The sequence below is a fragment of the Emys orbicularis genome, chromosome 20, assembly GCF_028017835.1.
Source record: "Emys orbicularis isolate rEmyOrb1 chromosome 20, rEmyOrb1.hap1, whole genome shotgun sequence".
NCBI lineage: Eukaryota > Metazoa > Chordata > Testudines > Emydidae > Emys > Emys orbicularis.
This window is the reverse complement of record NC_088702.1, coordinates 7,099,533-7,120,106: the sequence shown is the minus strand read 5'-3', so window position 1 is coordinate 7,120,106 and position 20,574 is coordinate 7,099,533. Positions and strand designations below refer to the sequence as shown.

Genomic DNA, 20,574 nt, shown 5'->3' with positions numbered 1-20,574 from the left:
GGAGGGCAACAAAAATGATTAGGGGTCTGGAGCACATGACTTATGAGGAGAGGCTGAGGGAACTGGGATTGTTTAGTCTCCAGAAGAGAAGAATGAGGGGGGATTTGATAGCAGCCTTCAACTACCTGAAGGGAGGTTCCAAAGAGGATGGAGCTCGGCTGTTCTCAGTGGTGGCAGATGACAGAACAAGGAGCAATGGTCTCAAGTTGCAGTGGGGGAGGTCCAGGTTGGATATTAGGAAACACTATTTCACTAGGAGGGTGGTGAAGCACTGGAATGCGTTACCTAGGGAGGTGGTGGAGTCTCCTTCCTTGGAGGTTTTTAAGGCCCGGCTTGACAAAGCCCTGGCTGGGATGATTTAGTTGGGAATTGGTCCTGCTTTGAGCAGGGAGTTGGACTAGATGACCTCTTGAGGTCCCTTCCAACCCTGATATTCTATGATTCTATGATTCTACTCCTAATAAGAAATATAGAGATTAAAAGACCCCAAAGAGAATTAAGTGCATCCTCTGCTCTAGCCTATCACAGAATTGTTCCTTGCAAAACATTCCAGAGTGCTTTGTCTAGCTTAAAGATGGTGAACTTAATGAGCAGGATTCCCATTGCTCCCCTCTGTATTTTTCCATAGCTTCAGCAGTAGCCAGCTCTTGGTTTCCAGACTACATTTTTTCTGGCTCTGTTTTATCTCATTACTTTAATAGCTTTTTCTCTCCTTGTTGCTGATGTCCTTCAAATCATATTGCCTCTTGGCCTTCCTTTAACCAGCCTGGATGCAAGTAATTGGTTCTGCAATGTAACCTTTATTGGACACCTATCACCCTTGTTGCTTCAACAACTTCAGGATCCTAGAACCGATGCTGCTTCCCTGCCAAGTTCTCCTTGCAGTGCAGTTGAGAAAAAGCAGGAGGCGCTGTGCTCTCCTTCCTTACCAAACTGGCAACATCCTGCCAAGGGGTTGGGAATCTTTTTTTGAGCTGGGCTGCAGTATTCTGAATGCAGTCAAACCACTGCTATCACAATAGGAGCTATCCCCTGCTAGGTCTAGAACATAGGAAGTGCCAGACAAGATCAGACCTTAGGACTGTGTAGGCCAGTAGCCTGTCTGTGATGTTACAGGTCTCATTTTCAGCAAAGCTGAGTGCTTGCAACTCTGGTTGACATCAGTGGGATGTGCTGGTGCTCAATCCATATGAAAATCAGGTCCAAAGGGCTGTGTATGCAGCTCGATTGCAGGGGCCGTGCATTTTTCTCCTCTCCACCACAGGGAGTTTACTACCCACTCGCTACACCCAGTGTTACTGCTTTCCAAGGATCTCCTTCTCTGTCCCTTTTCCGACCGTGCACTTGAGAGGCCACTCTTCTGCCTGTGCTATTTTTATCCAGAAATCCTGCCCTTCCCACTTCAAGGCATTGGAGCTGATTCTCCTCTCAGGCATTAATGTAAATCTGAGGTAATTCCATTGATTTCAATGGAGTTTGAGTGGTTGTGGTGTTCTCAGGCAAATCTCCTGCTGTCCGGCTTCACTGCGGGTAGCAATGGTGAAGAAGCACACACGTACACGGGGTTACCATTACTGTGTTTTCCACTGATTTCAATGCAGTTACACTGATGTAAAACCCGGTGTCGGAGGAAAATCAGGCTCCGAGTCATTTCCTTTACAGATCTCACCTTCACATTTTCTCTTCCTTGTGCTTCTGTGGAGCATTGTGTATGTGGGATATGCCCTATAGAACGGCCTCTTTCCTGCAGACACCAAGCCTGAAGTTGTATTGCTAGGATGAAAAGGAAATGATTAATATATAGGCAAAGAGTCACTTGGCCATCCACCTGTCAGGGACATGTAGTCCCTGACCGGGCAATCTCACTGCCTCAGAGTTGTAAAGCTACTTTCATGTCGTCCTCTATGACACAATGGTTTAAGTATTTTTACTTTCAGTTGCGTCTGGCCTGCTCTTTTTATCATCTTTCTGTAGTTTCCCACCTATCGACCGGCACTGTAATCAAGAAGATTACTCAACACCAGCTGACGTCATTAGTTTGATCACATGACGATTGACATTACATTGTTGTATGCAGTGTAGTTGCAACCCTGTCATAGGGATCACCCTTCCTGTGTGACGAATTGGGGATTCTGTCTGGACCACTTCTGAATTTTGGATGGTAGTATGAAATTGTATCATGAAATTACGGCATCATGGAAAGCCTCTATGTATGTAGATCCCTGGTGAGTTTGCAGCGTTGTGTCATAGAATTATAGAAGATCAGGGTTGGAAGGGACCTTAGGAGATCATCTAGTTTAACCCCCTGCTCAGAGCAGGACCAATCCCCAGACAGATTTTTGCCCCCGATCCCTAAATGGCCCCCTCAAGGATTGAACTCATAACCCTGGGTTTAGCAGGCCAATGCTCAAACCACTGAGCTATCCCTCCCCCCCCCAGGCCAGAAACAATGGTGAACAATCAGCACTCAAGGGCCTATTCAAAGTGAAACAGCTTGGGATAACAGGCATGCTGTATGGGGGAGAAGCCACGTCCTGTTCCTCCCCTGTGTCTGAAGGTGGGGTTGGGATGAATGGAAAATGACCAAAAGGCAGAACAAAAGAAGCAAGTGACCTTAGTAGGACTCTATAAAGGGGCTTGGTGGAACTCCAGAGGGAAACACCTTGCACCAGATTTGGATGAAGGAGGCTGCTGCAGGGGCAGGGTAGGCAATAGGGTGGAGGACCCTGCCTGCCTGAACATAAACTATCTCCCAAGGGAAGAGTGAGCTAGTGAGGGACTTTGAGTTTAGGATGCTTTTTGGGTTTGTACGATATGTGCTTTACATGATTAAATATAAAGAGCATAAATCTGATGGATTGAACAAAGTGTGTGTCGGGGGGACCAGAAGCTTTCACAGCTTTGAGATGGAGTTCTGGGAGAGAGGTGTGTGTGGTGGGGGGTTTCCAGATAGAAGATCTGTGCCTTCAGAGTGTGCCCAGGGACTCTGAGATTGTGGTAGTGGCTGGAATTCCTCTCATAGCAATCCTAATGGGTGGCCAGGAAGAGGTGCTCGCTAGGATCTGAGACACCTGATACCCCCTAAGTGCCCTCACCACAGTACCCTTTGGCTTTACTTGACCCCCTGGGCCGACTAACCTTCCTCCAGGAAGCCTGCTTCCTCTGCTGTCTCTAGTGGGGTTGGTTGAAACACTTCCCACTCAGTGTTTTTTGTCAAAATACACGGTTCCATCAAAGCTGAGACATTTTGCAGAGATGTCTCTGCTTTGATGACATTTTGGATGTGAAGATTCCTGAACTCTATGCTCACTGAGAGAGACCCAAATTGAAAACCTAATCTTTCAGAGCTGAAAACAGACATTTGGACACAATCCCATCTAGTCAAAATATTTGGTTTTGGTCCATTGTGAAATGAAAACAAATATTGAAACCTCAAAAGTTTGTCGCACAATGGAATTGTTGTTCTCCGACTAGCTCTGGTCTCTCAGGCTAAATCACCCTCCCCACAGAGACAGATCAAGCCACCTCAGGTATGCCAGTTGGTTCAGCCATAATTACATGAGAGACAGGAAGAGGAAAGAGAGAAGGAACATCAGGTTGCCGCAGAGCTCTGTGTGAACCAATCCATTCTCCTCCTGGTTTCTTTCTTAAATCTCACTCAACCCTGGGGGAAGCTAGAATTCACTCACTTAATGGCAGACCGGCCTTTTCTTTTCATTTGGATAGGACGAGATCATTCGGACTGGACTATGTATAGCCTTTGCTCATAGAATTAAGGAGCAACCTAGAGAGGTTATCCAAGTGGATCTCCAACTGTATAAGGACGTGTTATGAGTTAGCCAGTGTAGCGCCACCCTAGAGCTCAGGCAGCTTCTGTGGCCTGTTTGAGGAATATTGCTGCATCTGAAATGTATAGGGTGGCTACAGGAGCGCAAGTCACACCTTTACAAGGCCCTGTTCCTTACTAGAGCCTTCCAGGTTGGATGCCAGTTTTGGTAGGTGGTCTTGCAGGCATTTTTTAGGTAGGACACTGAATACTCACCACCAAGCAATTAGCAGCTTGTTAGTCACCAAAAGTAGAATCCATTTGGACAACCACTCAAAGAAGAAAACAGTTACTTACCCTACATCAGTGGTTTTCAACCTTTTTTCATTTGCAGACCCCTAAAAAATTTCAAATGGAGGTGTGGACCCCTTTGGAAATCTTAAATGTAGTCTATGCACCCCCAGGGGTTTGTGGACTACAAGTTGAAAACCACTGCCCTACAGTGACTATAATTCTTCTAGATGGATTCTATGACCTGCCTCTGTTCCCCCTACTATGGCATCCTGCTCCTACCAGATTTGTACTGGAGAAGGAACTTGGGGACAGTTGGGTTCTTTATGCCCTCAGGTGGGGGCACAAAGGGACACAAGCGACAGGTGCGGCCCCCACGGACACTGGATTCCTTTGGCCAGCAATCTGGAGCAGCTGGGGGATGTGCAAATCAAGAGTAGGATCTGTGTGGACAGCACATGTCAAAGAACCCCCATTACTTTAGGGTCAGTAACCATTCTTCTTTCCTGTGATCTTGGGACTGTTGCAGCTTCGCTACTGGCAGCAATGGTAGACAGGGCTCGGGAGCCACCCACTAGCCCTGTGTTGTCTACCCCTGCTCAGAAAAGTGCTATCGCAGACACAGCCTGTGTGTACATGGCTCACTTGCATTGGGTCATTTCCGGCCTTGGCTACACTTGGCCGCGGCAGCGCTGTGAAGCGCGAGTGTAGTCGCGCTGCCAGCGCTGCAAGAGCTCTCTCGCAGCGCTGCAAGTACTCCACCTCTCCAAGGGGAATAGCTTGCAGCGCTGTGAACGAGCGTGCAGCGCTGCAGGCGCTGATTACACTGGCGCTTTACAGCACTGGGCTCGGGGGGGGGGGCGTTTTCACACCCCTGAGCGCAGCAAGTTGCAGCGCTGTACAGCGCCAGTGTAGCCAAGGCCTAAAGCAAAGGCTTTTGACCAGGCAGTTGCCTCAAAGTCAAAAGTGGGGATTTGCCCCAATTACAGCCAGTGGACTAGCTGCAGCAGTGCAAACCCCTAATGTAGCCTGGCTGAGTCATGATTTCCTTTGATATTTATGTGTTTTACAGCACTGTCTGAAGGCCCCAACCGAGATCAGGGCCCCACTTTGCAATAATTATACTCATAATGAGAGACCGTCCCTGCCCTGAAGAATCTAAAAGAGACAGAAAATAGAAGAACAAAGAGGGGAAATGACTTGCCCAACCCCAAGCAGGCCTCTGGTAGAGTCAGAAATAGAATGCAACTCTTTGGAGTCCTGAGCCACTTTACTAGCCATAAGATGACAAACTGCCTCCTGGTATCAAGCAGGAATGAGTTGTATCACTGCGAATTGTGGCTGAAAACAGTTTTGCATGTCTACAGCAGAGGTTTGCACGGCTGCAGTTACTCCAGTGGTTGGTCATTGATGGCTAAAATCCCCAGGTATCAAGGCTTAGCTTCCATTATCCGGCCTCTTCTGCTATCAAATAACATCTGGCATCGATAGAGCACTTTTCATTCATCCTGCTCCGACAGCATTGGACAAGAATCATCACAGACCCCTAAAATACACCAGCTGTTTAAGAGCATGCCTCAGCACCATCCGAGAGTTTAGGGCAGGAAGCGAAGAATACTGCATTCAACCAAAACAGCAGGGCACAGCTGTGCCACACAGCTGCCTCCAAGAAGCAAATCCTTACTGCCAATAATAAATACAGACCAGAAGTGAGCAGAGACCGGGACAAACTAAACAAGATGATCTGTCAATCCACGGGATGCTGATTTGATGCTCTGCACCCCGTACTGGTTCTAGTCAGGGCTTTTGAAGGGCTCTCCCTCCAAACTGGTGGAGACAGAGGGGCGAAGGAAAGTTGGTAGCTTCCTATTGATTTTGCTCATTCACAGAAGTGCTGTCTTGAACCCTTCTGTGCTCCCCCATTAGGCCATTCTTGCAAACTAAGTGATTTGCGCCAAACCAAGAGGGCCTAATCTGACTGCTTAATCTACTTTGTTTGATTTCACCAGCGATGACCTCCCCCTTTGGTGAGTGAGAGATTTCCCCCTCCATTTGCAGAGGAATGTGATACAGATCTGAGACGCGCTGTTTTCTTCAGAACTCAGGCATCCTATCATATCCTCCAGGCTCAAAGCTGGAGCCCAAAGCCAATGCATGTTTATTGCACAGCAGTATTTTCCTAGCTTAATCTTAATGTCTGCTTAAGGGGGAAGAACAAAGCGATTATTTCACTCATGTCAAATTGCACATGGCTGTCTAGTTGGAGGCAGTGTGGTCTAGCGGTCAGAGAAAGCAAGGGACTGGGCATCAGGACGCCTGGGTTCTTGCTGATCTATGTGCAAGTCACTTCCCCTCTCTGGGCTTGTTTTCCCATCCATAAAATGGAGACAATAATACATATTTACCCTTGTAAAGTGTACTCGGACTATCAAATGAAAAGCAAATGAATGTATTATTATTAGTGACATGGTTCACAGCCCATTCCCTGGCCCCATGGCAGGCTTCTTCCAGCTGCAGGCTTCCCCTTTTCTCACCTCCCTGATGGCCCATGAATCCTCTTCACTTCAGACATCAACTTCACTTCCTTCAACCAGTTCCATTCCTGTGTTTAGTCTTCTGTTCCCTCTGGATTGTGCACACCTCCCAGAACCTGAGTCTCAGGACTCTCTTAGCTTGGGATTTACCACAATGACAGACACTGGAGTACTTGTGGCACCTTAGAGACTAACAAATTTACTTGAGCATAAGTTTTCATGGGCTAAAACCCACTTCATCGGATGCATGCAGTGGAAAATACAGTAGGAAGATATATATATATATATACATACACATTCAGAGAACATGAAACAATGGGTGTTACCGTACACACTATAATGAGAGTGATCAGTTAAGGTGAGCTATTACCAGCAGGAGAGAAAAAAAACAAACAAACAAACAAAAAACACTTTTTGTAGTGGTAATCAAAATGGCCCATTTCCAGCAGTTGACGATCCATCAGGGCAAATCTCCTTGCCTAGATGCATTGGGGCATAACATAAGCTGTGACTTGTAGCAGTGCAGTTTACTGTGGGGTTTCAAGATGGGATGAACTACATCAGTGTCACTCCCAGCTTCCTTTGTCTACACCTGGGGTTTGCTTCAGTCCAGCTACACTGGATTTAGCTTCACTTTCTGTTCCCATGTAAACATGTCCTGAGTGACTTGCCCAAGGTCAGAGCTCGCCCTGAATGCTGCACTAGTTTACACACATGGACCTCTCTCCTGCTTACTTGGTGCTTTTATAATGCCCCCAGCTTGGGGGATGTGTAAGGCCTTTTAGGAACTTCTCCCACTGACATAGCAACGGCCGCTCGTTGGGGGTGGTTTAATTTTGTTGATGGGAGAACTCTTTCCCATAGGCACAGCTGTGCCACAGCAAGGTCTCTGGTGTAGATGTAACCAAAGTAACAACTGTGGAGGTGTGAATGGCAACCTTCCCCACCCCTCTCATCTCAAGTGTGAAGTTCAAAGCCTACTTCAAAGCCTTGCTGAATGCTCACAACCATGCAAAGGTAGGGGGAGAAACAGTCATCTGGAGACTGGAGTAAATCCCCTCCCCACAGCTTGTTCTCATTTCACTTCCCCACCCCAGACCAGAAAGGCAATGTGCACCCATGTTGGATTTCTCACCATTGCTGTGGTGAGGAGCTAGTATAGACAGGACTGCATATTATCTGTGTAACTCAAGGACAAGTAGGTCTCCATGATGTGGTGTTCATATCTGTGGGCTTCATTATGTGGTATACCCATGGGTGGCGGGTATAAAAGCCTTCCCTGGCGCAGCTGCCCCCCCCGACTGTGGTGGCCCCTCCCCCCGCTGCTGCTGCCAGCTGCCTCCACCTCCTGCCCCCCAGGTTCTCGCTGCTCCTCAGGGGTGGGGGAATGAGGAGGGACACTGAGAGCAATCAGAGGGCACGGGGGTCTGGCGGGGGAGTGAAGTGGCTTGGCCAAGCCCTGGCTCAGAAGGGGGGGGGCACTGGCTCTGCCCGGCACGAGGGCGGGGGCAGCTCAGCCTGGCGCTCAGGCAGGAGGGAGTGGCTCAGCCCAGTGCTCCGCTGGGCGACTCAACTCGACCCGGCACTCGGGGGGCTGGGAGGAGTGGTGGCTAGGGTGGGCGAGCCGTGGCTTTTCTGGTCGTGGGGGGGGGGAGAGGGAGAAGGCTCAGGGCTACTCCTGTTAGCAGGTGGCAGGTTTCAGGGCCCCGGGCCCGGCATGCAGGGGTTGGGGCCTTGGGTGGAAGGGGCAGGGCTGGCAGGTTAGCCTCCTGCAAATTGGGGGTTCACCCGCCACCCATGGGTATATCCCACTGCCAAGTGACTGTATCAGGCCAGGGAATAACATACGAGCATCAGAACAGCCACACTAGGTCAGGCCAATGGTCCATCCAGTTCAGTGTCCTTTCCTTGGACAGTGGCCAATGTCAGAGGCTTCAGAAGGAATGAACAGATGTGACAATCACCAAGTGATCTCCCCCTCACATCCCCATTGTTGTCGTCCACTCCCAGTTTCTGGCAGTCAGAGGCTAGGGACACCCTGACCATCTTGGCTAATAGCCATTGATGGACCTATCCTCCAGGAACTTACCTTATTCTTTTTTTAACCCAGTTGTAGTTTTGGCCTTCACTTCATCCCCGGGTTGACTGTGTGTTGTGTGAAGAAGTACTTCCTTTTGTTAGTTTTAAACCTGCTGCCTATTAATTCCATTGGGTGACCCCTGGAGCTTGTGTTATGTGAAGGAGTAAATAACACTTCCTTATTCACTTTCTCCACACCATTCATGATTTTATAGACCTCTATCATATCCCCGTCTTTTCCAAACTGAAAAGTCCCAGTCTGTTTAATCTCTCCTCAGATGGAAGCTATTCCATACCTTTAATCATTTTTGTTGCCCTTCTCTGTACCTTTTCCAAGTCTAATTTTTCTTTTTTTGAGATGGGATGACCACAACTTCACACAGCATTCAAGGTGTGGGCATACCATGGATTTATATAGTGGCATTATGATATTTTCTGTCTTATTATCTATCCCTTTCTAATGGTTCCTAACATTGTTAGCTGTTTCACTGCTGTTGCACATTGAGCGGCTATTTTCAGAGAACTATCCACAGTGACTCCAAGATTTCTTTCTTGAGTGGTGAGAGCTAATTTAGATCCCATTATTTTGCATATATAGTTGGGTTATTTGCCAGTGTGCATTATTTTGCATTTATCAACACTGAATTTCATCTGCCATTTTGTCACCCAGTCACACAGTTTTGTGAGATCCTTTGTAACTCTTCGCAGTCTGCTTTGGACTTAACTATCTTGAGTAATTTGTATCATCTTAAATTTTGCTACCTCTGTTTACCCCTTTTTCCAGATCATTTATGAACATGTTGAACAGTACTGGTCCCAATACAGACCCCTGGTGGACACCACTAGTTACCTCTTTCCATTCTAAAAACTGGCCATTTAATTCTACCCTCTGTTTCCTGTCTTTTAACCAGTTATTGATCCATGAGAGGACCTTCCCTCTTATCCCATGTCTGCTTACTTTGCTTAAGAATCTTTAGTGAGGGACCTTGTCAAAGGCTTTCTGAAAATCCAGGTACAGTCCACTGGATCACCTTGTCCACATGTTTGTTGACCCCCTCCAAGAATTCTAATAGATTGATGAGGTATGATTTCTCTTTACAGAAGTCGTGTTGACTCTTCCCCAACAAATCATGTTCATCTATGTGTTTGCTAATTCTGTTCTTTACTATAGTTTCCACCAATTTGCCTGGTACTGAAGTTGGGCTTACCGGCCTGAAATTGCCAGGATCGCCTCTGGAGACTTTTTTAAAAAGTAGTGTCCTATTAGCTCTCCTCCAGTCCTTTGGTACAGAAGCTGATTTAAGTGATAGCTTGCATATCACACATAGAATCCAGGACAGTACAGTCCACACCAGTAGCGATGCACCATTACTTAGATTGTCAGTTCTTTGGGTCAGTGATCACCTTTTTGTCCTGTGCACAGCACCTATTACAACAGGGTCCTGGTCTGTGGCTGCTAGTTGCTACTGCAAAAGAGGTAATTAATAATAATGATGGTTGCAATGGTGGAAATTGTTTGGGGAAATGTTCCAGTGTAGACAAGAGCAAGCAGTATAAGGTTCGCACAATAATCCTTCCCATGAAATTGCAGAAACTGGAAAAGATGTATTTGGTCTGATCTAGCCACGCAAGAGCCATGTTATTCCATACACCATCTTTTCTAGTGTTTTGTCTAGTGTAGCTATAACTCTCAAGCAATGACATTTCCAGCACACCGCTTGGGATGCTATTCCACCATCTGTTAGATCTAGCTCAATTTCACCACATCTCTCGTCGTAATTATACCGCTAAACAATTCATTCCCCCTACTTGGTATAGTCCACCTTGGCAATACTGCATCGTAAGCCCTTGCTTAGGGCAGTGGTTCTCAACTTTTTTGGGCTCGCGACCCATTGGTAGAACTTGATGGCGTATTGTGACCTAGTAAATTGCTTTTGTGCAAAAAACATCTGGCTTACTGAATATTTCTTACCCACAATATACACATATTAACATCATAAGTATGTAGTTGTGCTGCTTTAGTGACTGTAATGTAGACATATCCTCAGTGTGTTATCCCTGGTGTTTTCATCATATTCCTAATCTGACACTTATATCCTGCATAGTTCCTTCATTTTCCATTGGCTACAATGCTTTCCTTCACTCCCTGTCCTGAAATTGGGTATGATGTTGCTGTGCGCTGTTAAGCAGCTTGCAGGATTCATCCCAGATACGGTGACCAGACAGCAAATGTGAAAAATCGGGACAGGGGTGGGGGGTAATAGGCGCCTATATAAGAAAAAGCCCTGAATATTGGGACCGTCCCTATAAAATCGGGACATCTGGTCACCCTAGAATCCCAGAGGAGGCTGCACTTCCCTGAGGGATGGTTTAAAGCGAGGCCTCTACGCAGGACATTTGCAGATCACCCTGTAAAGCGGGCTCGTTTGGGACCAAACTTGCCACGCGGTTGACCAGACCGCAGGCGTCGCCTACCCGTTTGGTGCGGTTTTGGGTTCTACATCCTGGTTTTTCCCTCCCACCCCCACAAGTGGAACATTTTATGATCTGGGTTTCTCCCACCCACCCCCTTTTTTTTTTTTTTTTTTTTTTTTTTTAGTTTCAGGATTGATCGATCTGTGGCGAGAACAATTGGAAATTCCATAATTGCCTCCCCCCCCCTCTTTAAAATACTTCCCCTGTCCTGATACAGCCTGGGGAAACCCACAGGCATCCAGAAAGTAGCTTCCCCCCGCCCGCAGGAGGCGCAAAGCCAGCGAGCCTGGATTTTTCCATCGCTTTCTGGATCCTTCCCCCCCCCCCTTCTCCCCTCCCCCTCCCCCTTTCTCACCCCCTGCACGTCACCCCCGCCCCACACTCATTCACTCACAGCCCCCCCCCCCCTTCCTCTAAGGCCCCGCCCTTCGCTGAGTCGCCCATTCATCACTTCCCTTTCAGGCCCGTCAGCCCCGCCCCCATCCGCTCGCGCTCGCTATATAGGCAGCTGCCCCCGCCCGCCTGCCCTGATTGTCCGACCTGGGAGAAGACGGCGCCATGTTGGCGTTAAAGCGGAACGCGGTGATCGGCCTCAACCTGTACTGCGGGGGCGGCCCGACGCTGCCCCCCTCCCCGCCGGGCTCCCCGAGCGGCGCGGGGACCCCTCCCGCCCCAGGCGCGCGGGACCCCGGCCCTCCGGCGGAGGGCGTCCGGCCGGCGACGCTGATTGGCGGAGCCTCTTGGGGTTCCAACGGTCATTCTGAGGGGGCCCGGGCGCTGATTGGCTCCCCCGCCACCCCCCCTGCGCGGGGGGCCGGGGGGCCCCGGCCGGCCCCGCTGTGGCGGCCGGAAGAGGAACTGGACGGCTGCGACCCCGACGCCGAGAGGATGGGCCCGCCGGCGGCCGCCGCCCACGCCGACGGCTCCTTGCCCAGCACCCCGCCCGCGGAGGACGACGACGAGCTGGACGGGCTGTACCAGGACTCGCTGGAGCTCATCAGCCGCTACCTGCGGGAGGCGGCGGAGCTCGGCGCGCCCGGCGGCAAGAAGCTCTTCAAGCGGCTGCTGAGCGGGCCGCGGGGAGCGGGCCCCGCCGCCCTGGAGAAGGCGCTGGAGACGCTGCGGAGGGTCGGCGACGGCGTCATGGAGAAGCACCAGATCGCCTTCCAAGGTGAGGGGAGGGGCCGGGCCACCCAGGAGGGGATGGGGGGCGGGGCGGCGCGGCGTCCTGCGGGGGAGCGAGCTCGCCTTCCAAGATGGCGGCCGGGGGGGCGGCCTGCGCTTTCCAGGCCTCCTGCCCTTGGTTGCGCCTAGTTGGCCCCGGCTCCGGGGTGGAGGGAGGGGCCGGGCCCCGGGGGGGGGGGGCTGTGGCTTTTGGCTGGATCCCGGTTGAGGGGAGCCGCGCTTGGCAGAGGCGTGCACGTGCTGTGGGCCCCCCCTCTGGAGAGCGGGGTCGGGTCGGAGGTGGGGACCCTGCTGGCGGCCGGTAGCAGGCGGCGGTTGTGGAGTCACGCTGGGGCCGGGGGGCTTTCAGCGCGATCCCGGGCGGTGGTTTCCAGCCTGTGCGCCCCTGGAGGGCTGCAGACTCTTGGCCAAAGGCTCAGCGCCAGGTTGGCACGGCCCTAGAACAAGCTGGGCGCCAGGCAAGGTTTCCAGAGGGGTCTGCGCCTCCATTTGACCCTTTTTTTGAAGGGGGTCCGCAAATGGAAAAAAAGTTGCCAAGTACTGATCTAGGGACTGGCGAGCGGGCCCTGAGATCAGGCTTGGGAGTGGGGCTGCAGGGCTCCTGGCACCGGTTAGAGGGCATTCTTTACAAAGCTGTTTGGACACAATAACCTTCGCTTCTTCAAAAACGAAACTAAACGTTGTTTATCGAGAGGGTGGGGAAAACCCTTTAACTTCTGCAAAACTAGATGGTCACATATTAACCATAGCAGGGTGCAAGAAGTGAGTAAACATGCAAATATATTGTAAATCTTGTCCAAAGGTTAGCCAGTTATGGATTAGACCTCTTCATTTTCTAGGCTGCAGTAAAACAGAAGTGCTAGCAAGTATTTATTCTGACTTTTGTCTCTATTGCACTATTTTAGCATTTTTACACCAGCTTCACCCTTTAATGCTGCACAGTAGCCTTAAAATAGCTACAGAAACTTGAATGCTAAAGTCCATGTCCTTAGGTGGGTGTCCTGAATCTTCTTGACTTGTAATATTCCAATCTGCAGTTTCTATTAACCTCTGAAGGTCACATTTTCTTCAGTTCTCTTCTAGAGTGTCAAACTTGATTGAGTAATAGCAAAAGGGAATTTCAGTACTACATTAAGCCCCTGGTTTCAGGTTTGAAATGCCAAACTTTGAAAACTTTTTCATGAAATTTGTGTGTCAATGTTACAGTAGTTACCATAACATGAAGTCCCAAAACTCCTACTTTGAGCAATACTGTAACTTTTTTCTTTTTTGAAGAGAAACCTCAAATAACTCTTCTAAAATTTAATGAGTCTGAAGTATTTGAGGTACCGTAGACTTTCCATATGTTTTTTTACTTTTTTTTTATTTTTTTAAGTATTTTACTTAGATCAAAGAAGATAAGGACTTTCAATGGGTTTAGTTCCTTGGGGAATGGAATTCATTAGCCTTTACAGTTGGCATTAAGCCACCTGAATAAATTACCTCTTTCATGAGTTTGAGTATATTGCTGGGATAAACAGTATTTTTGGATAACTAATCTTTTAGCGCCTGGTGCTGAATAGGGAACAAATATTGGAGGAGAATCCTGTAAATTTTAACTATAACAAGAAAGTAGTTTCAGATGTCTGATGTATGTTAATTCATCAAGGGGGCCATGGGGTCAGAATGGTTGGGCTTCCTTTTAATAAGGAGTGACCGTTTCATAATTGTTCTAACTCACCTAGCCTGTTCAAGGAGTGTCCAAAAGACAGGCTGAAAAGAACCTGGTTTTGTTGTTCTTGGGTGTTCTGTCATTCTCTATCCAGTGAGGAGGAGGTACTGTGATTTGGCTAATACAGAGGTTTTCCCCAAAGCTTAAGTGCAGTGTCACAGCACTTTCATTTTAGGTTCCTGTCTCAAAAAGGATTTAACAAACTAAAATCGCTCATGCTAATATAATTGTGTACTAAAGCTTCCAAACTTAATGCCTGCATGCCTGGAGATAATGGCTTTCCCATCTTCCTCTATTCCACTTGGGAGGAAGGATATACAGTATTTGTCTAGACTTTAAGGAAGATATTTTTGTTGGTGTTTATACTACCTATTGTATAGTGTTTGCAGTTACTTAGTGAGTTACTTTTGTAGTCTCAGTGTGTTTTTCTGCTAATCTTTTACTTCAGGGATGCTTCGGAAGCTAGACATCAAGAATGAGGAGGATCTGAAGTCAGTGACTGCCGTTGCAACCCATGTTTTCAGTGATGGAGTAACAAACTGGGGTAGAATTGTGACACTCATCTCTTTTGGTGCCTTTGTTGCAAAACACCTGAAGAGCATAAACCAGGAGAATTGCATCAACACACTAGCAGGGATCATCACAGATGTGCTTGTCACAGGCAAACGAGATTGGCTAGTTAACCAAAGAGGCTGGGTAAGTGAGAGATTGCAGGGACTGAATGTGGTTAATGAAGTTGTCCATCAGTCTAATAATATTTACCTCTCTCTAGGTGTCACCAAGTGTCAGCCATGCTTGTACATGCCTAAGGTATACAGGGTGATTTACCAGTCCAGTTAAAACTACTGGTTGGAGCAGTGCAAGCAGATTATGAATCACTTAATTGGTGTAATAAAGACATATGGTGCTTTATGATGTTACTCTGCACTTAGAGCACTTTCATCCATATATCTGAAAGCCCTGTGGACATTATCTCCAAATTAAAGATAGGAAACGGAAGGTGCAAAGGTGAATTGACTTGTTCTGTCATGCCATGAGTGTGCTGCAATTAGATCCAAATTCCACACTCAACCCACTAGACAGGTTCCCTTAATCAGGTAGAATGTACTGAATTGCTTCTGTATTTGGTACAAGTTTGTCATAGTGATTAGTCCCTATTTGTGTGCAGGGATGCTACTGTTATGAGAACTTCATAAAGGCAAACTGCATTGTGAGCCCCTCTTCTCCCCCCCCCCCCCAAAAAAAAATGGCTGTTAGACATTAATAATTCACTTCTTTTTTCCAGGAGGGATTTGTTGAATTCTTCCGTGTAGAGGATCTAGAAGGTAGCATCAGGAATGTTCTGGTGGCTTTTGCAGGCTTTGCTGGACTGGGAGCAAGCTTGGCTTACATGATGCGATGAGCCATGGAGTGATATAAATGACCTAAATGCCAGGTGGACTAGCTCTCCTTTGCATCTGGAGTTAGTGAACTGCACACTTCCTGCTGTGAAAGAATACCTAGTACACTGTACTTCACAGGAACAAAGAGAATAACATCTGGGAATCTCCTTGAGTGACTTCCCCCCCAGAAAGGGATAGCGTGGTGCAGTCTGACTGAGAGTACCAACAAGAGGATTTTTTTGCTAACGAGAACAGAAAATGAAGCAAGTAATACTACTTCCTTGAAGAGCCCTGTGAAAGGATGCGAAGTACTGTTTTCAAGTGCAGTCTTGTCACTAAGGGGAACAGCTCCTATTCTGCAAGTCAACAAAAGCACCAGCGGCTCTTACTCCGGACTACCTAGAGGCTTTTATTAGTTTTGGTATGATGGCTGTATGTGGAATGAGTTTCATTTCCTTAGCTCTGAGTTGTGATCATAGCTCATTGGAAATGTGGACTAGGGTCCTGTGGACCCACTAAGTCTCTTAAGTTTGTGGCTTGTGTCTTGAGTTAGAAGTGCAAAAAGGTTTATTCTGGCTATAACCAGATGTACCAGCTGAGTGGGACTTTTGCTGAAATATGCCTACATTCCATCAGCAGTAAAAAGGGGTACAGTCCTCTTGAAAGCTGAGAAGCCTGACCTTACTGTAGCTAGTCAACTTTAACAGGCTACCAGTAGAGCTCCTTAGACCATTATTTGCCCCCTCTGTTATGACTCCCAAAGAACACATGCAGCTATAAAGAGAGGGAGTGCAGTTGTAAGTATGTAAAAACTTCCCAGGGGGTGGGGAGGCTGTACAGAGAACTTTGTAAATGTCTATAAAACTGTAAAATATGTACATTTTTACAGAGATGATCTCTTGAGAAAGATGGCTTGAGTGAGTCCAGATCACTTTATTGAAATACTATACTTCAGCCCATTGCACACAGCATTTTATTTTTTGCTTCTCTTTTTACCCGATTTCCACAAAGTGTCTCTTCCTCATGTACTCTAGTAAAACTGCTAGGCTTCTTTGGCAAAGATCAGCCATCTGACTGTGTTCCCCAGGACGTGCTGGCAACAGCGCAAGTTTTTTTTATTATTTTGTTTTAATCTTTGGGTTATTCCTGACTCTTTAATGGATGGGTGAGTGTTCTGGAAGCCACTGTTGGCTATTTCCTAGTCACGTTTTATTTTGACCTACTTTTTTAGTCTTGATTCAAAACTAAGCTAATTTTGAATGTAAGCATTTTCTCAAACTAAATAAAACTGCTACATTGGATTGAATCTGCAGTTAGCACCGTGAATCCATTAATTTGACATACTCAATTCAATCCTTCAGTAGCTAGTTCTAAGCATTCACTCTGGACAGGCTTGCAGGGAGTAATCTGGTATTAATTTTTTTGAACTATGAGCCAGTTGATTCCCTCTCTGTATGCACAATAGTTTCACATTAAATTTTTGGTTTTCAGCAAAATTAGGTATATTAGTCTTCACTGTATAAAATCTTGTTCAGACTGAATTAGGGTTGAAGTGGAAGCTAATGTAAAACAAAGCCTAGACTTTAAACATGGTGCTAGTGTCAGGCTTGCTTGTTTACATAATAAATGAGCATCCTACTCTTGTCAAAGTGGTTTTTGTTCACTTCTGCACAATTAAATCTTGCTGCTGTTCCTCTGCCTAGAAGTTAAGGCAGTAGCACCCCATAACAGTATTTTGTGGCCAAGTGTATGCTTTGACTGTAGTGAACTTCTTTCTCCGTAATGTGCATGTAATTTCCAGCCTACTGCTACAGTGGTAGCAGAAGTCTTCAGTTATAGTATGAATGAATATACTGTACATGCCCAAAGTGTTCTATGGGCCTGGGGTAGCTCATAGCCCTTGCACAGGGCTTGGAGCTACCTATTACCATAGTGCTATTTCTACTTGCAGCCAGCTGTTGCATCAAGTCACACAGATGACAAAGCATTATAGCTTTTCTGGTACTCCCTGTAAGCAGCTGCTCTAGCTGTCTTAGCACTAGTTTCCAGCTGTGAATGAGGAGGTGTCAAGACAAATCCCTAACATCCTGTCCATAGTACAAAAGTTGTGAGAACCCTTGCTCCATGATCATGTTGACCCAGAATTGTGTGTTAGTAAGGAAACACTCACATTCATCTCCACCACTTTAAATCTCAACGAGTTCAGCAATCACAACTATCTTTAAAAGGAGAAGGGGGAACTCTTTCTTCACTGAGCAGCTCAATTTACCTCTTCAAGAGTCGCATACAAGAGTTCAGCTAAACATCACACAGGGCTACATAAAAAGTGCTAACAGCTGCACTCAGGCTCAACCACACAGGGAGAGGCTAATTCAACAGTTGCAGTAACATTTCACAAATAGCCTTTAATCTTTAGAGTTTTTGTTTAAGCTTGGATTGGGTTAGTCGCTTTAGCCCTGCCCTGACGTTCAGGCAGGGTCCAGACAATGTGTACAACTGAAATACTTGTTCCTTTTCTTCCCCCTCCTCCCAGCCCCCAGAAGTGCAACAGCCTTCACCAAACGGGCGTAGCTTTTCAAGGGTGTATTAGACTCCAACTATTCTGCAATTATGCCTGCCTGCTTTTCTGTAGACTGTTCCCTCCTAAAATAAATCATGCAAATATATTTATATCTGTATTTCAATCACACATGCTTTTTATAACCTAGTAAGGGTTTACTATTAATTACAGCCACTGTGTAAACTAACAGTGTAGTTCTAGCTGTACATATAGCCTACTTTCTTGCCCAAGGCAAGAAAACATCAATTGGTATTCAAGTATTGTTCCTGCCTGGAGCAGATGCCCAGGATTGACTGTCCCATACAAGCTTCTTTCGAAACAAGTACCTCTCCGTGGCAGCTTCTCTCCTCCATGAGGGGATTGCAACATGAGGGCAACTGGCCTGATGCATCTTGCTGCAGAAGCAATTCGTTCAATCATGCGGACGTGTTACCTTACCAAAGGTTCCTCTCGACAATGGGATATGTGCTAGAGCTGCCACCTTTTGACCTACCCAGAGTCAAGCTGAGGGTGGTAGGTAGGACTGCTTTTAAGGGTATAGTGATAGGGGGCAGAGGGGTTCTTCAGTATAAGTGCTGGCATTGAAAGATGCAAACAGCTGTATGAGATTACAGGAGAGTGGGGTGCAGGGTATGTATGAGTGAAGTGTGCTGTGTACCCAAGAATCATGCTTGCTCACCCTCAAAAGAGCTTTAGGCTGGCTCTGTGTATACTGGTGATAATGACAAATTGCTTATTGGGGAGGCAGGGTACTTGGCACCCTGGCAAATAGCTGTTTCATAGGCCTGTCTGAAAAGGCAAAAGCTGTATCGTGTGTAGAGTGGGATGGTCGTGATCCTAACTGATGGGGTCTTCTTCTCCCTGCTGCTTCTATGCCTTCAGCCCTTGCTTGGGAGGTGAGGGGTGGCAGAATTCTTGGCAGCTTTGTTAAAAATGCAAACCTTGTCATGATTAAACTAGAAAATGCTTAGTGCAATTAGATCATGCACCTCCCTTCTCCCCACCCCCACTTTGAATGAACAGTCTGTCAGCTTTCATGTAACAATGAGGCAGATGGCCACCTTCTACAACAGCAGCTAGTCACTCTGACCCAATCCTCAAAGGTATTTGGGCTCCAACTTCCATAGGAATCAATGGAAGTTAGGGACCTCAGTACCTTGGAGAATCTGGGCCTCTGCCACTGGAAGAAAGTTGGCAGTTTTAGTATATGGTGGTGAGTCTGGAAGTGTTTGGCTGTGTCTTCCTTTTAAGCTGCTTTTAGGAATGTTCTCTATACAACCCCTTCCCATAGTCCGGTGGCTTCATGCAAAGGTGGGGCTTTGCTATGGAAATATGCAAATACGGACTTTGTAGAGTGGTTTCCCCTTCGCTATTTGGCTGCTCTGTTTCTAGGTAGTGGGTGTAAAGTGCGTCAAAGCTGTCTTGCTTCCTGGTAACCATGTCTATACTGTGAAGGCTATCTATTCACCACAGACTATCTCGGCTTTGGTAAAAGGGTGGCAACTTCCTTTCCCTTTCAAATAAGGGCTTTCAGAGAGCAGAAAATGTGCCAGTAATCACACTCCATACTTTATTTTTCTCTCTCTGAAGCAGTTAGTTAATAAAGGCTCATGTTCTAAACAAGAGTTTCCTCCAATTTTTGAACGAGGTCAGTGCCTGCATTTGTCCTTTCTGAGAATGATCCAGCAGTGCCTGGAACCAACTGAACTGATCAGCTAAGAAGCCCTCCTTGCCCTGTTAGCTATTCAGTTATCACAGCACTAAGACACAGGAGTGTCCATCAAACCCAAGGCTGAAGACATGCAGCAGTAGCATTATTTTTGTGGTACCTAGAGGCCTTATTGAGGTCCCTGTGGTTCCATACGGACCTATCTAATGCACACTATAGAGGGGCTGATTGATATAGCATGGCTTCTTGTATATTTCATTTAAAAAGAAGCTTGGGCCTTGCTTATGCAATATATCCTACTATGAAAAGTAGATCCTGGTAACAAAATAAAATAGTAGGAACATGTTATGAATGCCTGCTCTATCATCTTGAACATCTCTTTCATCCCCCATTCCTAACCCTTTCTCTCTCTCTCTTTTTAATAAAGATTCCCTGGACTATTTGAATCCCTTACTCCCCCACCAATGATGGCATTTGTGGCCCACCAGCCAATCTCAGCTCACTTTCTTTTATTAGAAACTGTGGCTGAGATTTTCAACGCTGGCTCTGGGATTTGGACATCACAGCGGGCTGTCCAACCCCTCCCCCCCTTCAGGAAGCTTTGCAACTCAGTCAAAAACTAGACTATTGAATATAGTCACCGGATGCTAATAACAGAATTAAAAGTGACTGCAGTGTCCTCAAACTGCTACTGCAATAGCAGCCTGCCACTTCGGGGATAGTTCAAAACTCACCTTCCAAACTTCCCCACTCTTCCCCAAATCCCTATGGGGTAACCATTATTTTCAGTCTGTACCCCATTGACATTTCTCTGCATTTAACACCCTTGGCAGAGGGATTTACTGTGCACCATGGGGAGTTGGTATGTGGCTGGAATACCAAAAAGGTCTGCCCGCATTGTGTCTTTGGACCTTTTAAAATC

At 47.0% G+C, this 20,574-nt stretch overlaps 1 protein-coding gene across 1 annotated transcript; it reads left to right on the top strand.

Annotated features, from left to right (window-relative positions):
• The first annotated feature begins 11,680 nt into the window (after window positions 1-11,680).
• MCL1 (MCL1 apoptosis regulator, BCL2 family member) lies at window positions 11,681-17,066 on the top strand. The gene is made up of 3 exons (XM_065419816.1): window positions 11,681-12,316; window positions 14,490-14,737; window positions 15,327-17,066. The coding sequence occupies exons 1-3, from the start codon at window positions 11,704-11,706 to the stop codon at window positions 15,441-15,443; spliced, it is 978 nt and encodes a 325-aa protein (XP_065275888.1). The 5' UTR covers window positions 11,681-11,703; the 3' UTR covers window positions 15,444-17,066.
• The last annotated feature ends 3,508 nt before the right edge of the window (window positions 17,067-20,574 follow it).